Source organism: Culex pipiens, chromosome 3 (genome assembly GCF_016801865.2).
Source record: "Culex pipiens pallens isolate TS chromosome 3, TS_CPP_V2, whole genome shotgun sequence".
Taxonomy (NCBI): Eukaryota; Metazoa; Arthropoda; class Insecta; order Diptera; family Culicidae; genus Culex; species Culex pipiens.
In genome coordinates, this window is record NC_068939.1 from 108,550,727 (window position 1) to 108,572,388 (window position 21,662).

At 41.7% G+C, this 21,662-nt stretch overlaps 3 protein-coding genes and 1 non-coding gene across 7 annotated transcripts in view; 3 read left to right on the forward strand and 1 right to left on the reverse strand.

Moving 5' to 3' along the window:
* LOC120421483 (uncharacterized) overlaps nucleotides 1-6,833 on the forward strand; it is a 31,843-nt gene extending 25,010 nt beyond the window's left edge. For all 3 annotated transcript variants that reach the window (XM_039584700.2, XM_039584702.2, XM_039584701.2), the window contains 8 exons: nucleotides 1,772-2,007; nucleotides 2,076-2,161; nucleotides 2,237-2,676; nucleotides 2,744-2,990; nucleotides 3,052-4,143; nucleotides 4,209-4,559; nucleotides 4,623-4,936; nucleotides 5,002-6,833. In XM_039584700.2, the coding sequence (XP_039440634.1) occupies nucleotides 1,772-2,007; nucleotides 2,076-2,161; nucleotides 2,237-2,676; nucleotides 2,744-2,990; nucleotides 3,052-4,143; nucleotides 4,209-4,559; nucleotides 4,623-4,936; nucleotides 5,002-5,830 (3,595 nt within the window). In that variant the 3' untranslated portion in view covers nucleotides 5,831-6,833. The remainder of the gene's footprint in view (nucleotides 1-1,771; nucleotides 2,008-2,075; nucleotides 2,162-2,236; nucleotides 2,677-2,743; nucleotides 2,991-3,051; nucleotides 4,144-4,208; nucleotides 4,560-4,622; nucleotides 4,937-5,001) is intronic.
* A 5,537-nt stretch (nucleotides 6,834-12,370) lies between these two features.
* Nucleotides 12,371-12,444, forward strand: Trnav-cac (transfer RNA valine (anticodon CAC)). The gene has a single exon. It is a non-coding gene; the product is annotated as a tRNA-Val (tRNA).
* A 5,250-nt stretch (nucleotides 12,445-17,694) lies between these two features.
* Nucleotides 17,695-19,529, forward strand: LOC120421490 (uncharacterized). Its single transcript, XM_039584709.2, has 3 exons — nucleotides 17,695-18,022; nucleotides 18,080-19,198; nucleotides 19,257-19,529. The coding sequence occupies exons 1-3, from the start codon at nucleotides 17,954-17,956 to the stop codon at nucleotides 19,464-19,466; spliced, it is 1,398 nt and encodes a 465-aa protein (XP_039440643.1). The 5' UTR covers nucleotides 17,695-17,953; the 3' UTR covers nucleotides 19,467-19,529.
* Nucleotides 19,515-21,623, reverse strand: LOC120421489 (zinc finger protein 184-like). 2 transcript variants are annotated; one of them, XM_039584708.1, is made up of 3 exons: nucleotides 21,417-21,622; nucleotides 21,149-21,355; nucleotides 19,516-21,101 (listed from the first exon to the last, which is right to left on the reverse strand). In XM_039584708.1, exons 2-3 carry the CDS (start codon nucleotides 21,256-21,258, stop codon nucleotides 19,550-19,552), a joined length of 1,662 nt encoding a protein of 553 aa, XP_039440642.1. In that variant the 5' UTR covers nucleotides 21,259-21,355; nucleotides 21,417-21,622; the 3' UTR covers nucleotides 19,516-19,549. The 2 variants fall into 2 exon arrangements, with proteins under 2 accessions (XP_039440641.1, XP_039440642.1); XM_039584707.1 differs by having other exon boundaries at nucleotides 19,515-21,355; nucleotides 21,417-21,623.
* Nucleotides 21,624-21,662: the final 39 nt, after the last annotated feature.

Sequence of the window (21,662 nt, forward strand, 5' to 3'; positions counted from 1 at the left end):
GTTTTTCTCTGCAGAAATCCTTGGTAAAAAGTTAACCAAACTTTTTTTTCAGGTGAATTAGTGTTAAGAATGCATGAAAAGTTCACTTTATAATACAAAAAGTTCCTTAAGTACGAGAAACTAACGAAAAATAAAAGGGCACATTTGAACATTTTTTTTGGTTTGCAGTGAAAATGGTTATGTGCCCTTTTGTGTTTTTGATTTTTTCAATAGGAAATTGTTTGTTATCAATCTGATTCTTGGAGGGCATGTAGGGAGTGTACTAATGAATGGAATAGTGGAATAATCCTGAATGTTTACGTTTTGGTTTTGTGCCCTAATGAAATGTTTGGCTCGATTTGATAGGTTGACAGGGCTATATAAACAGGGACTGCTGATGGCAGAGATTTTGTTTATGTTACTTTATTTAAAATCATGATTAAACAGACTTTACTGAAGTAACTTTTGCTCATTTTTGGTGGAGAGGTAGTTTATTAGGAGTACTTTCAGAATATGCAATAACCCAGAAAGTGTCAAAATGTAGGGGAGAGTGGGGAGACTTGATCCCCTTTTTTTGTATCGCACATAACTTTGTCAATTACTCACAAAACTATAAACTTTTTGCATGAATTGAAAGCTTAAACATTCATCTATGTTTGGCTTATAAGGGTATATCATCAGATGAACTCTTCGAATCATGCCAAGCGTTTTAAAAAAATATTTTAAACCGGCATTTTAAAAATGTTAGGGGTAACTTGATCCCCCTTTCAACATTTTGAAGAAATCTTAAGCAAAATGTTTCTTATTCATCCAAACTTTAAATTTTCTATAAGTTACAGCAATTTCACATAAAACCTGTACATTTGTGTTCAAAATTTAACATGTTTAGTATGTAAAATATTTAAAAACTTAAAATATTATTTTTTAGGTCAAAATTCAGCATGTTTACAAAAGCTGGAAATTTTTGTTTACAAAACTTTTGAAAAAAGGTTCAAACTGCAGTAAGTTATGTACAACTATACTAAAGGAAACTAAGTATGAAATCCCAGCCCAATTAATTAATCTTGAGGCTGATTCCAAGGACTGCAAAAATGCAGGGATCAAGTCTCCCTAAACGCACTTTTTTAAACAAGTGATTGTAAAAATAGTATGACGATAAATTTAACATCAAATGCGTAAGGGTTTCGAAGTTGATAAGTTTATCAAACAATTCATATACAAAACATATTTTTTTGAATATTTTTTTAGTGTTTTTTATGCATATCAGAAAAAGAAAAAAAGATCTCTTAGAAGTTTTTTGCAACTCGTTTTAGAAAAATGTGTGTAACTCAATCTAAAATTTTTTTAATTTTTTTCTTTGTTTTCTACAATGAGTTTTAGTTAATTTCGCACAACTTTCTAGAACAAAGCTAATTGTTTTACCCACATGCTGATGAGATACAGGCTTGGGATCAAGTGTCCCCGGGGATCAAGTCTCCCCACTCTCCCCTACATGATGCTTTTTAAAATGTTACCGTCGAACTGGCGCCCGTTTCACCTTAAAATTTTTAGATGTAGCCATTTCGCAATAGTCGGGCGGTTTTTAAACAATTCTTACTGGAAAAAGACTTTGTTGCGTGTGGTGCAGTGTAGCTCTGTTGTTTAGTCATTTTAGTGTATGTCTGTTTACGATTTTTTTCCCCACTGTAGCACCACTATAATCTCGATGTAGTTTTCGGCCTCCTGTAGAGTGTGTATCGCTCCGTTACTCCTGAAACACGCTAAACTTAAATTGCCTCCCTTCCCGTTTCAGCGAGTTCGAGGTGCCGAGTTTGAACTTTCCCGGCCAGATGCACCGCTGGCGGCTGTCCCAGCTGCTGCAGAAGGGCTCCGAGCGGACGCGCGACTCGCTGCTCGGCGATTTGGCCATTTCGGCGCGTTTTCTGGTCATCACCGCGATGGGGCGGTTGTTTGGTAACTTCTTCTCGGTTGCTCACGCCGCCCGGGCCCTGCTGCACGGGTTGATTAAGCTTATCGATATGATAGTGGGTAAGTTGGGGGAAGGTTCGTTTAGCTGGCGTAGATTCCTAATTTGGTTTGTGTGATTTTTTCTTCAGGTGTCCCATCCTTGCTGGCACACAATTTAGATAACAAGATTAAAGAAGAGCGCTGTCGCTTCCTGGTGGCTGAACTAGTTTGTAGGGTAAGTTTTGAGGATGAAGTGTGTGTGTGTGTGTGTGACTAGTTTACGTTGTAATTTGAACGTCCCTTTTTTCAGAATGAATTCGAAGACTGCATGGATGCTCTCTGTGGCTACGTCCGGCACCAGCTCCGGCGCGCCACCATGGAAAAGTTCGACGTCAACTGCCAGCAGGCCCAACCGGTGCCGTACCTGTACGTGACGCCCAAGGGACAGGACATCGATCTGCGGCTGTTTTCCAAAGACATAATGCGCAAGGCACTGCCCATCCTCGTGGGAATTCTGGAGAAGGAAACGCGCGGCTGGTTTCTGCACTTTCGCGAGCGGTTGATAGCCGAGCTGCGGGAGCGTAAAATGACCGACGCCGAAATCGAGGAAGAAGTAAACGACGCCGTGATGAAGGAATATCTGCAGCGCGTGTACACGTCCATTCTGTCGAACAGCGATTTGGCGGACCTGGGCGATGCCGTTCCGCAGCTGTTGGTGCAGCAAGCGCAATCGGTCGTTATCATGCACAAGTAAGTGTTTCAGCGTTTGAGGAACATTGCCCCCTTGAAATCTTAACGTTCGCGTCTTATCTTGCAGAGCTGTCGACAAAATTCAGAAGGAATTGAAGAAATCACGCGATGAACATAAGAAGCAGCTCCAGGAGCAGCACCCGGTGCTGTCTCGGATTGCGCCGTGGCTGCGCGCCAAACTCGAAGCCGGCGAGCAGAGTAAGCTGTCGAAGATCACCTGGGGAGCGCACGAGGAGGCGCTCAAGATTGCACTAAAGCTTAACCTGCACCAGACGATATACTTTCTCAATCGAGATATGGCGTTCATGAAGGAGGTACGTGTTGTTGGGTTTCGTCTAGTTTTATCGAATACTAACTTTAATAACTCTCTTGTAGCGGGAACCGGTTCTCCTGAAGGAGCTGAAGAACGCCAAAACGCCGACGCGCAACTTCCAGTGGGCCTGCCGGATTTGGTCGCCCAAGGCGTGGATAATCCGGCGCAGCTTCCAGGGCCACTCGGAGGTCATACCGACCGTGATTACGCAGCAGGCCACGTCCATAGTTACCCCACGGTCCGATCCTAGTCAACCGGTGTTCCTGGTGGAGAAGGAACTGGTGCGTTCGACCAGCACCCGATGGCCAATGTGGCGCCTGCTGAACCTGTTCCAACGCACCTGGACTTGGACGTGGAATATGATGTTCCTGCTGGGGGTGATCGTACCGTGGTGCAGTCCTCTTGGCTTGCGAGCGCTCTTCTGCGTGAAACCATTCATGGCGGATCTGGAACTATCGCAGGTCAACGGGACCTTGTTTCCCCGCAAGACCAGCATCACTCAGACCATGTGCTCTAGGTTGGTTGAGCTGTGGCGACACATTTCCAAAGCGAGAACCCATTTCGAAACGGAACCGGACACGGGCTTCGTCGGAAAAGGCATGACCCGGCACTTGAATCGTCTATACAACTATTTCATAAAAGGTTTCCTCGGATCGCTGCTCATATTGATACTGTTTCCGTTAGTGTGCATTAGCATTAGCGTTAGCAGCATTGCCTTCGCGATTGCAGCTCCGTTGTGGATGCCCTTCATCACCGTCACGCTGCACTTGTACATGATGCTGGTGTACGATCTGGATTGTCCGGACGAAAGTCGTCGAAATCGGTACTCCATATTCCTGGAGGCGGTCGTTTGGAACATCATTACGCAAGGCTTCCTGCAGCCTTTGCTTGCCCTTATGGTTGCCACGTTCATCTGCCCGTTGGTGTCCGTTGTGGTTCTGTTCATCGGCGTGGCCCGCTACTGGATTCGGCTGTTCTGGGACTCGATCACGTTCCATCTGTTTATCAAAAAGTGCGGCCGCGTGCCGGCCAGTGACAGCTTAGCTGTGCGGCGCATCGCCGGACCCGGTCTGCTGCTGGATTACTATTTTTCGATAAAACCCGAGCAAGCACTGGCGGCTTTCGAGGCCAAGATGGAGCTTGACGAGCTGCAGGTTTGTCACCACAAATCGAATCGAATCCTCCAAGCAATAACCTTCTCTCTCCCTCCCACTACCAGGCTTACCAGCACTCGATGGAAACGGTCATCTGCCAGCCGCAGAAGGATTTCAGCCAGTTTGTGGAGGCCTGCTTCGGGCCGTTTTCCGCTCAACTGTCCAAAACGGTCGGCCCGTATCGGCAGCTGGAACGCGAAGGCCAGGACCTGATGACTTCGCTGCACGAAAAGCTGGAAAAACGACGTCGCGATCTGCAAACCGGACTGACGACGGCGGTCAAGTCGCGCATCAAGTTGAACACGATGGAGCTGAAGATCGTGATCCAGCAGTCGGCGTACATGCTGGAGCGTTTCTACCCGGCGCACGTCATCGCGCGGCTATCGATAAGCGAAGACGAGTTTTGGGATGCGAAGGTAAGACGGAACTCTGTAATTTCTAAGTTGACGACAATAACGTATGATTCCGCCTTCCGTCAGGGACTCTCCGTGGGCGATTGGGCCGGACTGGCGGGAATGCTGTACGCGGACATCTTCAGCCTGGACTTTTTGACCCCGCTGTCGGAGACGGACACGCAGTTCAAGCTGGAACCGCACACGCAGCTGGACCTGTTCCGCTACACCGAGATGGTGCAAAACACCAGCGACATCATGGGCATCAACGGGCCCGACCTGCTGGGGAATGTGTACGCACCGCGGGGCAACATCCAGGTGCACTCGCCGTACTTGGAGGTTTCCGCGTTTAATCCGCGCTCGCGCGTCATGATCAACTCGCGAAGGGCCGAGAAACGGAAGTAAGTAGAACGGGGTTGGGGCTTGGGATTATGAATCTGTTTTCTATCAATTTCTACTGTTGCAGTGACACCTCATCTTGTTTGACCACGCCACGGGTGAGAGCGCGGCGGTCGCCGATACCGATGCCGAAGTCGCACAGCAGTTGGAAGCCCTGGAAGCGGAAACAGACCAAGAAGCACGCCTCGGACAAGCTGTTGATTCCGCTGCCGATACCGCATCCGGTCCACATAGCCATATCAATCTACAACCGTGATTCGGATCATCCGATCCCGATCGAGTCCGACATTTGCTGGGACATTTTGCGGTCGATCGAGGAGTGTCAGGGTGACTTGGAGGCGCTCGTACGCTTCCGGGAGGCCGGAGTTGACGGGAATCGTTCCGTTGGAATCAGCGTTGACGGGCTGGCCGCGATCGATTCCAGCATCGATTCGCTAGACTCGGGCTCGTCAAATTCGGGGACCAAAGATAGTATGGACATGATTGCCGGGGCCAGCGAAACGCTGCCGTGCACAAACCGGGAGGTTACCATAATTATGCCATCGAATGCCAACGGGGACGAGCTGGACAACGGAGTCGAAGACGGGAAGAGCACGGACGAAGGTGACGAGGATGGACCGACGGCTCCGACGCACTTCCACTGGACGTTGCGAAACTGGGGCGGCGGAAATGGTGCCCAGTCGGTTGCGGCCGCACGCCGTCGGAACACGAGCTATACCTACAGCACCAGTGGCACCAGCGGCGGCCCCGGAAACATCAACAGCGCCAGCACCATCTCGCAGAACGACACCCAGCTCGAACAGATTCGTGTCGATCTTGCCAGCCCGGAGGACATCTCTCTGGACACGGACAGCTCGCGGGCTGTTTTCAGCGCTGCTTACGGAACTACCGTTTAAAAAGGAGGGTTTGTTTTTGTGATAAAAGAAAAAGTATGGATTTACTTTTACACGACAAACCACGTCGCCAAGGAACACGCGTTGCTGGACCTTTATATTTTAACGTATTTTTTAATTGTTCTGTTGTGTAATTTTATTTTTTTAAGAGAATGTTTATTTTACCCCGAATGGACACAGTCATTTGTTCGTGTTGATTCCCATATTCAGTTTTGTCTAGTCTACTTGTCACATTTTACTTTTGTAATTGTTTTATTTCGTCGTTTTATTTTCGAAACCACTTCGTAAAGTCAGACCAATTTGTTTAACCATCATATGTTAAGAACTAGATATTTATGTACAACTCGCTGCGCTGTAAATGGACGTATCCAAAAATAAATATATTTACAGAAACAAAAAAAAACTTCTACGAGTCTCACACACTCTCTTGAAAATGCATTCAAGCGATAGGCATTTACTATTTAATGTAAACCAAATCAAATAATGATAAATCAATTACAATAGTAGTAGCATAAACTTGAATTTCGTCTAATGATACAAACAAACAAAATACGCAAGAATTTTTTATACATTCAGCGAAACAAAACACAGTTGATCTGCCGAAAACGCGTTGAATATTATAGACTAATCTTAAACTAGCATTGACAACTAAACGATTCTCTCTATCTCTCTTAAACAGTAGTACTGTTGTTGCTATCAACTTATTTGGGCAAGCTGGTTATAAATGTATAGTTTTGCAGTATTTTTATTCTTCCATCATCAGAATTCCACACAAACACACCAAAATCATTCCTTTCTTTAAAACAGAGCGACCACACAAAACACACATCCGCACATCCGATAATAATGCTCGATTTAATTGGTAAGATACGGACAAAGTGAAACAAACACCTCAATAGTTAAGATCTCTTTGAAATACAACAACCAAACTAACAAACAAAAAACGACAACTTTCGGAAATAGTGAACGCGTGTAGCTTGTTACAATTTCTCTCTGTAACAAAGAAGAAATAAAACGAACAAAAAATAATGATAAAACAAAAGTAGCAAACATTACTAATCAGGAATATCAAAATGTCGTAAGCTTGCGCAAAAAAAAACATTAAAAGTTGCTCTCTACTCCAGTTATCATACAAGAACCAAAAAAAAAAACCTCCAAATGCTTAACAGAACAAATAACAAACAAACCCTGTTCGATCGGAATCTCATGCTTCGACATTTCAGTTTGCCAAATAAAAAGAAAAGAAAACGCACAAAACCAGCGTGTGGCGTGTGTGGCCGGCGGTTTCCTTTAAAGCTAATTAGTGCAACATTTAATTTATCGCAGCAGAAACCGTGTTGTTTGCATAATTAAGAATATTCTTGAGTGTAGCTTTGCGGCAGGAAGTAAATGTAACCGTGGTATTGTACATACGACGATAGCAGAACAAACAACAAACAAAACAAGTGAAATGAAATTTAATCATCAATAGTGACAAAAATAACAGAAGTTTCCCTTGCATAAGAACTTATCGAGGAATGAATAAAATCATCAAGCAGTTTGCGATTATAAAAAAGTGTGTTCTTTTTTTTGAGTTTGAAAGAAATGTCTAATCACTCATTTCAAAGCAATTTATACTGATTCCTTTGTGGACCACCGATCAGTGAGGTACTCCTGGATATTAGCTCCTGAAAAGTGCTTTAAAAGTGCAAAAATGCCTCACGGCAAGAAAAAGAGGCGGTCCTCACCAGCAGGATCGGCAGATTTGAAGAAGCTAAAGAATGCCGAAGTGCTACCTGCAAAGCCAGGCAGTTTGAGCAAGGACGCTCAAAAATTGTCTGGAAACCAGTTCGCTAGCCTCCCTGTGGACGTGAGCGAGAAGGAAGAATTTGAACGACGGGAAAAGTTGCCACCCATTTTTGTGAAAACATCGTCATCGGATTCGGTGCGAAAGTGGCTGACCGGGTTTATCAAATCTGGTGCTTTACGAGCTTCCATTCGCTTGTGTGCTGATGGACTCAAAATTCTGCTACCTACCAGAAAGGATTACAACTACGTTCGGGATTTCCTGAACAACACCAAGACTGAATACTACAGCCATGACGATCCAGGTAAACGCCCCATGAAACAGGTCCTCCGAGGCCTGTACGACATGGATGTGAGTGTGCTGAAAGAAGAGCTCAAAACTCTTAAGTTGAACGTGATCGAAGTCTTCAAGATGACGAGACACAACAAGGACATCAAGTATCGTGATCAACTGTACCTGGTTCATCTCGAGAGAGGATCGACAACGCCGTCTGAGCTGAAAGCAGTTCGGGCAATTTTCAACATCATCGTGACTTGGGAACGTTATCGCCCAGTGCACCGTGACGTGACACAATGTTCGAATTGCTTGCAGTTTGGACATGGTGGAAGGAACTGTTTCATCAAGAGTCGTTGTGCAACCTGCGGAGGTGAGCACAAAACACAAGCTTGCGAAACAATCATCGAAGCGAAATGCTTCAATTGCGGCGGCGACCATTCTACCAAGAATCGAAGCTGCCCAAAACGTGCTGAGTTTGTAAAAATTCGGCAGCAAGCGACGACGAGGCACCAACCAAATCGTCGCAAAACACCACCAACTTTCACGGACGTGGATTTTCCTGCTTTGGCGTCACATGGAGCGGGATCTGTTCGAGTGGTTCCAAATCTGCAGCCATTGCCGTTGAATCAGCGGCAAAGAGTTGCAGAGAATACAACACCTCCAGGCTTCAGTCAGCAACCGAGGGAAAACCAACCAACATCAACGGGTGAAGGCAGTAGTGACCTGTTTTCACCACAAGAACTTCTGAACATTTTCATCGAGATGACAACAACTCTGCGTGGGTGCAAAACTCGCCAGGAACAAGTAAGAACTCTTGGAGCATTCTGTAATTCTGTAATTCTGTAATTTCGGAATACATTCGTCCGGCTTCAGCTGAAGATTCATGCTGTCCCATGTTGCATGTTCGAGTGTAGACCTACGGAAAACCTTGCCGCGAGGAGAGGTGAGTGAGAAGTACACGAACCACCTACGACATAATTCCTCGGGCGGCCCAGGTCAACTCGAAGTTACCCCAGGCACCCCCAGTGCAGGACACATTGGGGGTAGAAAGCGGATAGATATTTCAGTGAATACAATAATTATGACAATATAGTTTCATATAATCCTTATTCCTTAATCTTACCTTTTGACACTATCAAACCTAGCAATATTACTATTGCATCTTACCATTCCCTTTTGATAGTGTCAACTTCAAACCTTCACTCATTGTGCAATTAACACATAATTTCCGCTATATTCTTCATGCGGAATCTTCGTCTACTTTCTTCGCCTTATTATCACTGAACCACGGCGCGATATTGTTCTCACATTTTTTGAGCTTCAACGACCGATTGTTATTCACGCACTTATAAAAATACTTGTTCTGTTTCGCGGCTTTGTGAAAAATACACGTGTGTTGGCTGATACAATGACTTTTTCGGTCATCGTATGCTCGCAAGGTACATGAAAGAGAAAAAGAGAAAAAAAAAAATGGGATAAGTACAATGTAAAATAAAATCGAACATTGGAACAGACTAACACAGAAAGAAAGAATAAAGAAACCTTATTTTGCAACTAGACAGAAATACCAACTTGTAACGAGAAGTTTACAAGAAAACAACTGAAGTTGTGAAATATGGGACAAGACAAGCAAACTAGAATAGTTAATATATATAATAAAACAGATTGAACGTACCTTTAATCATATTAATAACAGTTATGCCCAAATTTCTTACCAATTTTTTCAGCAGTTACATTTCTACAATAATGTATTGCGATTCCAAGTTTGAAGAATAGAGTAGTTAAAGTTTGTGAGGTAAGGGACAAGTTATAGCAATAGCAAAATAAATAGATGGATAGATTTTAGATTTTACTAAATTGTATCTTAAAAGAATAGTAAACATCTATCTTGTTTTGAAAATAGCCAATGCACCAATTGCAAACATACAGCATGTCACGTTCACACCGTATGGAGTAAATGTGATAAGCTATATGTCCACATTCGGGGCACCACCTTTTTTCAAAATACAGGAAATGATAGAAGGAAGACCCCTTCTGTATAGTGGAAGATTTCTGCAACACCTTGGATTCGGACCAGACATTTTGTCTGAAATAAGAGAGAAAGACAAATATTAAAATTGTGGTATTATCACTAAATCCTATCATCCTTTCACCCCCCAAGACATGGTCTATCCTTCGTGCCTTCGTGTCTTGGGTGATGGCGAATTCTACCTTCTTCAATGATCTTCGGACCACCTCCAACTAGAATTCACAACAGGACCCCCCTCGGCTCCAGTTTACAACATGACAGCGACGAGAACACAGCCGAATGGGAGTTGACAGTATCAAATGCATGCTATAGACAGTATCAAATGCATGCTATAGAATTTTCAATGAAAAAGGCAACTTAGCAAAAAAATCAAAAAGTCAGTCGATAGAACTTTTTATTTCTTACCTCCTGTTAACTTTATTTTATTCCAAAAGATCAATTTTCTTTTAAAAAACCTTAAAATAGTTTTCACTCCCCTTTGCACTTATCGCGCAAAACCGTAAACGTAACCTTGCACCAAAATTCTCCTACTCGAATGTAGGTGGCGAATAGAGTTTTTAGCTTTGGTTTTGGGGGCCTATCGGAGCGTTACATTTGTCAGAGGTTACTTGACACCTCGTTCCAAGGGGACCATAGTTGATCCATCGAAAAAATGTTGTCTTGTCATTTACTTATTTTTTTCATGGAAATGAAAAAAAGTGATAAGAAATTGTTTTTAATCGTGTTTTTTACCGTTGTACTTAAACATTTACATAGAGCTTTAGGACCCTATTGTCCACGAAAAAAGGAGGGGGGGGGGGGGGGCCAATTAGTCTGCGCAGGTTCAAACACAGGGAAAGCATAAAATGTGGAGTTTTCAGAAACATGTTCACTTTGATTTTTTTTTTTGACAGGGCCGAATGGTTTTTCTCCAAAGTTTGTATGGAGAATAAGTTCCCCCCCCTCCTTTTTTCGTGGACAATAGGGTCCTAAAGCTCTATGTAAATGTTTAAGTACAACGGTAAAAAACACGATTAAAAACAATTTCTTATCACTTTTTTTCATTTCCATGAAAAAAATAAGTAAATGACAAGACAACATTTTTTCGATGGATCAACTATGGTCCCCTTGGAACGAGGTGTCAAGTAACCTCTGACAAATGTAACGCTCCGATAGGCCCCCAAAACCAAAGCTAAAAACTCTATTCGCCACCTACATTCGAGTAGGAGAATTTTGGTGCAAGGTTACGTTTACGGTTTTGCGCGATAAGTGCAAAGGGGAGTGAAAACTATTTTAAGGTTTTTTAAAAGAAAATTGATCTTTTGGAATAAAATAAAGTTAACAGGAGGTAAGAAATAAAAAGTTCTATCGACTGACTTTTTGATTTTTTTGCTAAGTTGCCTTTTTCATTGAAAATTCTGAGATCCGGATTGAAAACGCGAGAATGAGGTTAGATTGCTAATTTTGAAAATCAATCCAATTATCATTTTTCAAGCAGATCTTTGCTTTTATGGTAGAAGTGACTTTAAAAAATAATTGTCCACTTGAATAATCTACATTCTCAATTGATTAGTTATGTTTTGGTTAATTAAAACATTCCCTTATTTTGAATCAGATAATGAACAGGTTAAATCGACCATCACAAAAATATTTTCGTTTATATCAATTAAGCTATGTATTTCTTACCTGAAAATGGTATAATTTGCTATTAATGTCGATTTTATGATGAAGTAAAACAATTTCAAATTTCAAACCAATTTACTCGCTGTAGGTTATAATGAAAACATCACCCCAAGTTTGAGCGCCCTCTAGTGGGGGGTAATTTTGACGTTTGATTGCCTATCAGTCTGATGGTTGAATTAAGTCGGGCTTTTCTGTCAAAAAGAGCCGCAAAGTTAATTTTTGAAAATTGATTTTTAAATCCATTTTTAATCCTTTGCGGTCGTATAAAGGATAATAATACTCAGAAAAATAAGCTTTATCGTTGTGAACAATGTTATCACAAATTTAAGCTGAATTTCTGGGGTTTTTTTAAAGGTCCAATAAACCAAATTCTCAGTTTTAGCTTTTTGGGTGTTTTTAATACCTCTGACTCAAGGCGGTTTAAAAAAAAAAACCTATAGCAAAAACTGGAAATTTGGTTTATTGGACCTTTTTTTTAAAAAAAAAACTCCAGATTTCAAGACCCAATTGGGTCCTAAAATTAAGCATACATTGCTGATATTGTTTACAGCGATAAAGCTTATTTTTCTGAGTACAATGACCCTTTGTACAACCACAACGAGTTTGAAATGGATTTTTAAATCAATTTTGAAAAATTAACCTCGCGGTCCTACTTGACAGCTCTTTCCAAGGAAACCATAGTTGATCCATCGAAAAAATGTTGTCTTGCCAATATTTTTTTTTTGCATTAAAATGAAAAAAAGTGATCAGAAATGGTTTTTAATCGTGATTTTTACCGTTGTTTTGGCCCGCCCGTGTGGATCAATCGGACCGAGCACTGGACTCACAATCCAGAGGTCGCCGGTTCGAATCCCGCGGCGGGCGCTCTAAAATTCTTTGTGTAAATATGGGTATTCGGCGCCGTCGCTCCGTGCCATACTTTCATACACTTAGGAGCCCAGGGCGGCGAAGTCCTTGTAGATAAAAGGAAGACACTAGTGGTTGGTACTAGCAATGGTGGCCGACAGCTATAAAGTCAACTTCGTTTACATAAAAATTTACATAGGGCTTTACTGCCCATGATCGCATAAATGTCCCATATGCATTTTCATCGTATTTGAGTTATTGATGCAGTATGGTTCAAAATCGTGTGCTCTTTCAGAAAAACCTATAACATCCAGTACTTTTTTCTAGAAATCAGGAGGAAATCCATTTTTTTTACGAAAACTTAACACGTAGCCTTATGTGTGGGACAAACTTTAAATGCGTTTTTCTCAGCTTGCTGTTTTTGCATATGGGACATTTATGCGAACATGGGCAGTTTAGTACCCAATTGTCCATATAAAAAAAAAACTTTTTTGTATGGAGCGTGGATCGCCAAAAGGGCCAAAAGACTCATCGTGTGTTTTCTGGATTTTGTGTGAATTTTGATTTTTGTATGCTTGACTAATTCAAATTTTGAGTGCACATGCCGTCATTTCTTCGTGCGTTACACTGTAACTGAAAATCGCACTTTGCTGAGTTCGTTTTCGCACTTTTTCCTACGATTTTTTCAGTTCAACTGCGATTACACTTTTTTGTGTAATCGCAGTCGAACTAAAAATCGTATGAAAAAGTGCGAAAACGAACTCAGCAAAGTGCGATTTTCAGTTACAGTGTAGGGGAGTTTGGGGTAATATGGACAGTGGGGGTAATTTGGACACCCCTTTAAAAATCACGTTTTCTTCGGATATAAAGTGAAAACGGCAATTTAAGTGATAATTAGCCTTAAGGCTAGTAGATTCTATGACAATTTCCGGAATTCCATTTCCCGGAATGGACATTATCCGGAATGGACGTTTTCCGGAATGGACGTTATCCGGAATGGACATTATCCGGAATGGACGTTATCCGGAATGAAATTTCCCGGAATGGACGTTTCCCGGCATGGACATTTCCCGGAAAATTAGTTTTTTTTTTATATTACCTGATATGAGAATAAATGGAATCTTGCCTACTCCGAGGCCTACTCGCTTACTTGTGGTTAAGAATTATTTAGTTTGTACCCCGTTGGTTTGACCTAGTCACATTGAAGGAACTCGATATTTTGACAACAATATGAATGATAAATACATGAATGATAAAAAGAAAGTGAAATGTTCGGACATGACCAATAGATGCTAGCGTTGACTATTGAAACAATACTTTATCAACCACCACGAGATGTAACAATGTAGATCGATAGATATTAGACAAACACTAGATGTTTTTAACATTCTTTCAATGTGTTGTTATGTAAGAATTTTCCCTTCTTTTGTTAGTCAGTTGACTTTTGTGAATAAATTCTACCAATTTTAAGTTGGTATTGAATACCAAACCTCAGGAAAATAAAAATCTTTTCAGAAATTCAATGTATAATGTGTACTTTTTTTAGGAGTCCGGGAACCGTGGTGTAGGGGCAATCGAAGTTGCCTCTCACCCAGTCGGCCTGGGTTCGATTCTAGACGGTCCCGGTGGTGGCATTTTTCGAGACGAGATTTGTCTGATCATGCCTTCCGTCGGACGGGAAGTAAATATTTGCCCCGGTCTAACCTAGAGGTTAGATCGATAGCTCAGTCCAGGTGTAAGATTCGTCTCTCTGGATCCTGTCTCGGTTTAGTCGCTGGTAGACAGTTGAACTCACAATCCAAAAGTCGTCAGTTCGAATCCCGGGGTGAATGGAAGCTCAGGTGTAAAACGAGGTTTGCAATTGCCTCAACAATCTAGCCTTCGGACACCTAGTTTCGAGTAGAAATCTCGCAATCGAGAACGCCAAGGCAATGCTGTAGAGCGAACAATTTATTTTATTTTTATTTACTATAAAGCAGAATGTTTATTTTCAAAGAAGGGAAAACCTCTAGAAAATGAAAAGTTTTTCAGAAAATCAATGTATAATGTGTATTTTCTTGAGGTTTTCCCTTCTTTAAAAATACACGATCTTTTATCAATGTGATGGAATTTCGCGTAAGAAATTTCCCTTTATGTGTTAATCAGTTAACTATTGAGACTAAATTCTACCAAATTTTACTATAAAGCAGGATGATTATTTTCAAAGAGAGAAAACCTCAAGAAAATAAATAGCTTGAGTGTATTTTTAAAGAATGAAAAACCTCGAGGAAGTACACATTATACATTGATTTTCTGAAAAGCTGTTTATTTTCTAGAGGTTTTCCCTTCTTTGAAAATAAAAATTCTGCTTTATAATAAAATTTTATGGAATTTAGTCACAAAAGTCAACTGATTAACACAGGAAGAAAAATCTCTTACACGAAATTCCATCACATCGATTAAAGATCGTGTATTTTTAAAGAAGGGAAAACCTCAAGAAAATACACATTATACATTGATTTTCTGAAAGCTTTTTTTCTACAGAATTTCCCTTCTTTAAAAAAAAACATTCTTCTTTATAGTGCAGAGCTCCATAACGAAAAACTAGTTGAAATTTAGTAGAATTAACAAAAGAAAGGAAAATTCTTACATAAAATCCCATTATTTCGATGCAAGATCGTGTATTTTTAAAGAAGGGAAAATCTCAAGAAAAAAAAGCTATCAGAAGATCAAAGTATAATGTGTATTTTGAAATACACGATCTTTAATCGATGTGATGGAATTTCGTGTAACAGATTTTCCTTCTTGTGTTAATCAGTTGACTTTTGAGACTAAATTCTACCAAATTTTATTATAAAGCCGAATGATTACTTTCAAAAAAAAAAAATTACTATAAAGCAGAATGATTATTTTCAAAGAAGGGAAAACCTTTAGAAAATAAAAAAAAACTTTTCAGAAAATCAATGTATAATGTGTACTTCTTTGAGGTTTTTCATTCTTTAAAAATACACTCAAGCTATTTATTTTCTTGACAGGACACATTACACATTGTTTTTCTGAAAAGCTTTTTATTTTTTTGAGGTTTTCCCTTCTTTGAAAATAAGCATTCTGCTTTATAGTAAAATTTGGTACAATTCAGTCACGTAAGTCAAATGATTAACAAAAGAAGGGAAAATTCTTACATAACAACACATTGAAAGAATGTTGAAAACATCTAGTATTTGTCTAATATCTATCGATCTACATTGTTACATCTCGTGGGGGTTGATAAAGTATTGTTTCAATAGTCAACGCTTGCTTCTATTGGTCATGTCCGAACATTTCACTTTCTTTTTATCATTCATGTATTTATCATTCATATTGTTGTCAAAATATCGAGTTCCTTCAATGTGACTATAGGTGACTATAGGTGAAACCAACGGGGTAGAAACTAAATAATTCTTAACCATAAGTGAGCGAGTAGGCAAGATTCCATTCATTCTCATATCAGGTAATAAAAAAACTAATTTTCCAGGAAATGTCCATTCCGGGAAACGTCCATTCCGGGAAACGTCCATTCCGGGAAATTTCATTCCGGATAACGTCCATTCCGGATAATGTCCATTCCGGATAACGTCCATTCCGGAAAATGTCCATTCCGGATAATGTCCATTCCGGAAAACGTCCATTCCGGGAAATGGAATTCCGGAATTTGTCATAGAATCGGCTAGTACTAGTAATGGCCTAGGAGTATGGACAAATCAAAAAAGATGGAATAGGTTAGATAGTTTTGGTATAATATGTAAAAGTTTCCAAAGGCCGGTTGGCACTGTCTTAAATTCTAATATTTGAAGGTTAGGGAATAAGGTTTTGCAGGGGTTATATGGCAAAAAAGTGGACATTTTTTGTTTAAGGGGGTTGCTTGGACGATGCCTGAGATATGTACGTATAAAAATTGTGCATTTTATCCATTTTTATCATCAAAAATTGCAATTTATGATAGAATATGCTATGGGGGTAATTTGGACATGGCTTGTGGGGTAATTTGGACATACCTGAAAGTCTACCTGTCAGGCAACAAAAAAGTAACTTTCATACATGGATGAGTTTTTAAAGGGATTTAGATAAATTTAGAGGGATTTAATATGTCAAAACAATCAAAAAGGAATGTGAGCAATGAGAACTTAAATTTGAAGGGCTACAGAATGTAAAATTGAAAAAATGATATTTTCAGGCTAATAAATTCAATATAAAGATTGATTTATATCTAGATTTATATAAACATAAACGATACCTTAATCACTAGAAACTATACTTGTGACTAATGTAGAATCAATGTTTAAATCATTTCAGTATTAATGATTAAATTATGTATACTACACTGAACTATTTGTTATCTTCCTGTTGAATTATAGTTCTATCACAAAATCATTATTTAAACCTTTGATGAAATATTGTGAGCAAAACAACACTTCAAAATATAAAGCAATTACAAAACCAGGTTGAAGGATAAAAAACATACTCAAAAATCAAATGTTAAACTTATTCTTCAACATGTGTCCAAATTACCCCAAAAAAGGTGTTCATATTACCCCACAAGGTATGTCCATATTACCCCACAAGGCATGTCCAAATTGGGTCCTAAAATGAAGCTTAGATTGCTGATATTATTGTTTACAGCGATAAAGCTTATTTTTCTGAGTACAATGACCCTTTGTACGACCACAAAGAGTTTAAAATGGATTTTTAAATCAATTTTGAAAAATAAACCTCGCGGTCCATCTTGACAGAAAAGCTCCTACTTGACAGCTTGTTCCAAGGGGACCATAGTTGATATATCGGAAAAATGTTGTCTAGTCAAAAAAAAATTTTGCATTAAAATGAATAAAAGTGATCAGAAATGGTTTTTAATCGTGTTTTTTACCGTTGTACATAAAAATTGACATAGGGCTTTAGTACCCAATTACCCCATAGGGGTGTTCATATTACCCCCACACAAAAATGTGGGGGTAATTTGGACACCTTTTAATTTTTGTGATAAAAATGGGTTTTTCATCAAAATTTATCGAAATGAATGAAATTTTTCCATCAAATATGGTCTCTATTATCCTCTGGTGTCATCCACATTCCTTTAAAATATCCATACAGCCCGTGACAGAGCAATTTCCTTAGGGTGTCCAAATTACCCCACACTCCCCTACGTACGTTACGTAAATAACATTTGAGCGGCCGGTAAAGGTAAGAACAAGATTGTCCATCAGGCCTGGACGCAAACGCAAAATTTTGCGCCTGTCATCATATATGATAGCCTGCCAGTCATCGACCATTGAACAAAGCAACCCCTGTAGATTGTTCGACTGACAGTTGATGGAAAAATCGAACTGGCACAGCGTTCTGCGTTCACCACTGCGTCGAACGGACAATCTTGTTCATAGCTTAATAACGGGTAATAACCGTAATAACTGTCAAAAAGTTAAAATCGCAGCAGGCTTTTTCTGCTGCTTTCCTTGCGCGAGTCACAGCTTCGCGGAATCGGACTCTTCGGAACGGCCACAACCCGTGACCAAAAATGGAAGTAGACCAGCGTAAAGAAATCGGTGGTGTAGAGGAAACGTTCATCGAACACCTGCCGAACGAGGTAGGTGGTTTGGTTTAATTCGGACCTCTCAAATATAACGAAAGCTTCTTGGTCTAGATTCTGTTGATGATCTTCCGGAAGCTCACCTTTCGCCAACTGGTGCAAGCGTCCGCCGTCAGTCACCGTTGGAACGAGTTGATGTTCTACCTGCTCAAGGACCGCGTGAAGCTACGTATTCAGGGCTTGCAATTCAGCAATACTGAGGAATGGGCCCAAAACCGGAATTATGCTGCACTGACTTTTGATGCAGTAAGGTTTGGCCTGCCGAAAGGCTTCAACGCTCGGTGGCTGGAACCGCTGGCGGAGAATGTGAAACATCTCAGGTTTTATTGCATGCGTGCTAACGACGGAGCATTGCTGGAACTTTTGCGTCCCTTTGGAGCGGTCGAGGAGCTGCTGGTGAAAGCTGATAAGCTTGACCTCAGCAAAGCACTTTCGTCATATCTGCGGCTGTGCCGAGGACTGTTGCCCAACTTGCGCCGTCTGACCATCGGCTGCCGTTACGTTAGGATGATGGAGTTGCTGAAGGAGGTCGCGCCGAGGCTTGTGAGCCTTGATTTGGAGTTGCTGCCTCGGTTGCTGACCAAATTTTACGTTTGCCGGTTTGAAAATTTGAAATCGCTCACGCTGCGATTCCCCCAACGTCAAACGAAGATTCCAAATATGTTGAGTCTTTTGCGGTGTTTGCAGCAAATTAAGAATTTGCGGAAGTTGGGGTTATTTGTGAACGACGGCATTTCAGTTTTCCGTGCAGCTTTTGCACTTACATCCGTCGATGATTTGACCTTGGGTGGAACGTTCACTGTTGAGCACTTCTCACAAATCTTCGATGATATTCATCGAATGACAAACTTGCGCTCTCTGAGTATATTCGTAAGAACGGAACAGTTTTTAACTGTGGAGGCAGCACTTCCGTCTTTAGATTCTCTCTGCATCGGAGGTACAATCAAAGTCAATGTATCGATCCTCACAGAAAAGTTCCCTAATCTCACGTTATTGATGTTAACGACAAGAACCTTCGACTGGCACGAGGTGCAAGAAATTGCCAACGCTTGGCAAAGCACAATGCAACATCTGGCGATCGAAATTCGCGAAACAGATCAATCCGTTATAGCGAGCATCTTAACGATGCTAAAGTTGCGTAAACTTTACCTTTATCTGAACAAAGCGTCCGAGGTAAGCCAACATCAATTTTAAACAAACTCAATTCCTCATACAGTTTAAATATTCACAGAACCACATCGCTGCGTTGATCCCCGTTGCCTGCATGGCCACCCTCGAAGAGCTGCACATCCTAGATAAAGACTGCAAGCAGGATGCGACGCTGGCTGAACTCTGCAACTGCAAGCGTTCGTGCACAATCTTTATCGGTGAAAGTCTGATTGAAGATGTCCTGGCGGATGAGATATCATTCGCCAAACAGTTGTGTGAACTTTCCTTATAACATTTTTTCTTAAACATAATGCGAAATTAATGATAACTCTGCAATAAAATCGTCTGCAATATGTTTTAATCGCAAGAAGCTCTTTATTCGCATTTATTGTGCGCTTTGGCCACGTGTCTTCGCAGGGAGCCCTTGCCGCTGTACGAAGCGCCGCACTGCTCGCACGAGAACGCCTTGTAGCCCGAGTGGACCGCTGCCACGTGGTCGTTTAGGTGAGATTTCTGAAAGTAACTCTTCGAGCATTCCGAGCACGCAAAGGCGCGATCCTTTTCGTGCCGCGACCGGATGTGCTTGGTCAGGTGGTCCTTCCCGGCGAACCGCAGCTCGCAGTGGGGGCACACGTGGTTCTTGCTCTCGCTGTGGACGTTCCGGATGTGGGCGTTCAGGTTGGAGTTGGCGGTGAACTTTTGGTTGCAGTACAAGCAGGGGAACGCTTTAACGTCGGTATGCCGCTTCAGGTGGTACTTGAGGCCGGAAATGGAGGTGAACTTGCGGTCGCACAGCGTGCAGAACAGGCTGTCGCTCGATGTTGAGGGAGTGCTGTTTGGGGTTGCTTTTGGCTGACCGTTGTAGAACGAGCATTGATGCTTTTCAAGGTTGCACTTTTTCGCAAACGTTCGTTCGCACAGTTTGCAGGTGAAAGTGTAACCCTTCTCGTGTTCCGTTAGGACGTATTCTTTCTCCTCTCGCTGCACCAGGGACAAGGCTTCCTCGGCTTCGGGAATTACGTTTTCCCTGAATTTAGTATTGTCCTTCAGGTGCTCTTGGCGATGGCTTTTGTACTCGTTGATGCGGTTGAAGTTGGCTCCACAATCGTTGCAAATTAAACACCGAATGTTGTGTTGCTCAGCCAAGTGGCAATGTAAGTGACATTGCTTGTTGAATCCTTCCTCACATCGAGGACATTTGTAATTGCTTGCGGCGGCTTGTGACGGTCCATCGAGGTAGAATTCGTAGTTATCGATGAGGTATTCTTCACCTCCTGCAATGTACTTGGTCCAAATTTGGTCGTTTTCAAATGCCTCGTCCAGAAACTCCTCCAGAATCATCTTATTTGGGTTGGGTTTGGATTTGCCTGCGGAGTTTGCACTCCGAACCAGATTGAAATGCTTCAAAAACGTTTCCTGATGCTCCTCCTGCTCTTCTCTGTCCTGTTCCATGTCCAGCCCAACCTCTTTCGGAAACAGCGAATCGTTCAGCAACTCTTCGTAAGCGCGTCCAGCTTCCTCCAAGTTCGCGTGACTCCCCTGGATGTGCTCGCTCAACGAAGAAACATCCTCAAAGGTCATCTCACAGTGCCCGCAGTAAAATTCCCTGACCAAAACTCCGTGCACCAACCGAACGTGTCGGTTCAGCGTTTTCCTCAACCGTTCCGTCTTGGAGCATCGCTTGCAGCTGAACAGCTTGTCCTTGTGGGCCTCGCGAACGTGGTCCAGCAGCTTCTGCTCCGTACTCCATCCGTGATCGCAGAAATAGCAAATCGCTTCCGCGTGGCAGCTCCTCACGTGGTTCGTGTAGCTCGTGCCGGTCGCAAAGTCTCGAGAGCAGTGCGTGCAGTGGAATGATTCGTTCCCGGTGGAATTTTGGCAATGATTCGTGTGCTGTTGCAAGCCTCGGTTGGTTTTGAAGTGCTTTCTGCAGGTGAGACACTGGAAGTTTCGGTTAACCAGACCGATGTGGACGAGCTTTCGGTGGCGTTCCAGGTCGAGGTCGGTTGTAAAGGCTGAATGGCAAACATCACAGGTTTGAAGTGTTTCTTCTGCATCGTTTTGTGGTTCTTGAGTTGAGTCATTGGCTTCGATGTACTGAATGATTAGTTGGAAGAATCTGTAGCAGGTTTGTGCTTGGTTCGAGCATTCTTCGCAAATTGAGTGGGGTAGCTGCAGCTTCTGTAATTTGTAAATGAGCCCTTGAAATTTAATTGATAGTCGCATTATAATGAATTCTTACCTTTGGAAACATAAAAACATCAAACATTTTCTTTAAACCAACGTTGCTTGTTGCTTCTAAATCGATGGATTTTGTCGATTCCATGGAACACAAGCGACAAACGAAACCGTTTACACACATTTTAATCTTAGAATCTGTACAAAAGGCACTAGAAATCCTAAAATAAATTCGCTGAAGCGCCACTTGCAAGCATGCACACGATGCTAACGGTAACGTGTTTGTAAACAAAAAGCATAAAACAAACCC

Coding starts and splice junctions, on each gene's coding strand:
- LOC120421489 (XM_039584707.1), bottom strand. CDS start 21,536: ATGTGTGTAAACGGTTTCGTTTGTCGCTTGTGTTCCATGGAATCGACA. Junction 21,356..21,416: donor ATGTTTTTATGTTTCCAAAG/GTAAGAATTCAT, acceptor TACAAATTACAG/AAGCTGCAGCTACCCCACTC.
- LOC120421490 (XM_039584709.2), top strand. CDS start 17,954: ATGGAAGTAGACCAGCGTAAAGAAATCGGTGGTGTAGAGGAAACGTTC. Junction 18,023..18,079: donor TCGAACACCTGCCGAACGAG/GTAGGTGGTTTG, acceptor TTCTTGGTCTAG/ATTCTGTTGATGATCTTCCG. Junction 19,199..19,256: donor ATCTGAACAAAGCGTCCGAG/GTAAGCCAACAT, acceptor AAATATTCACAG/AACCACATCGCTGCGTTGAT.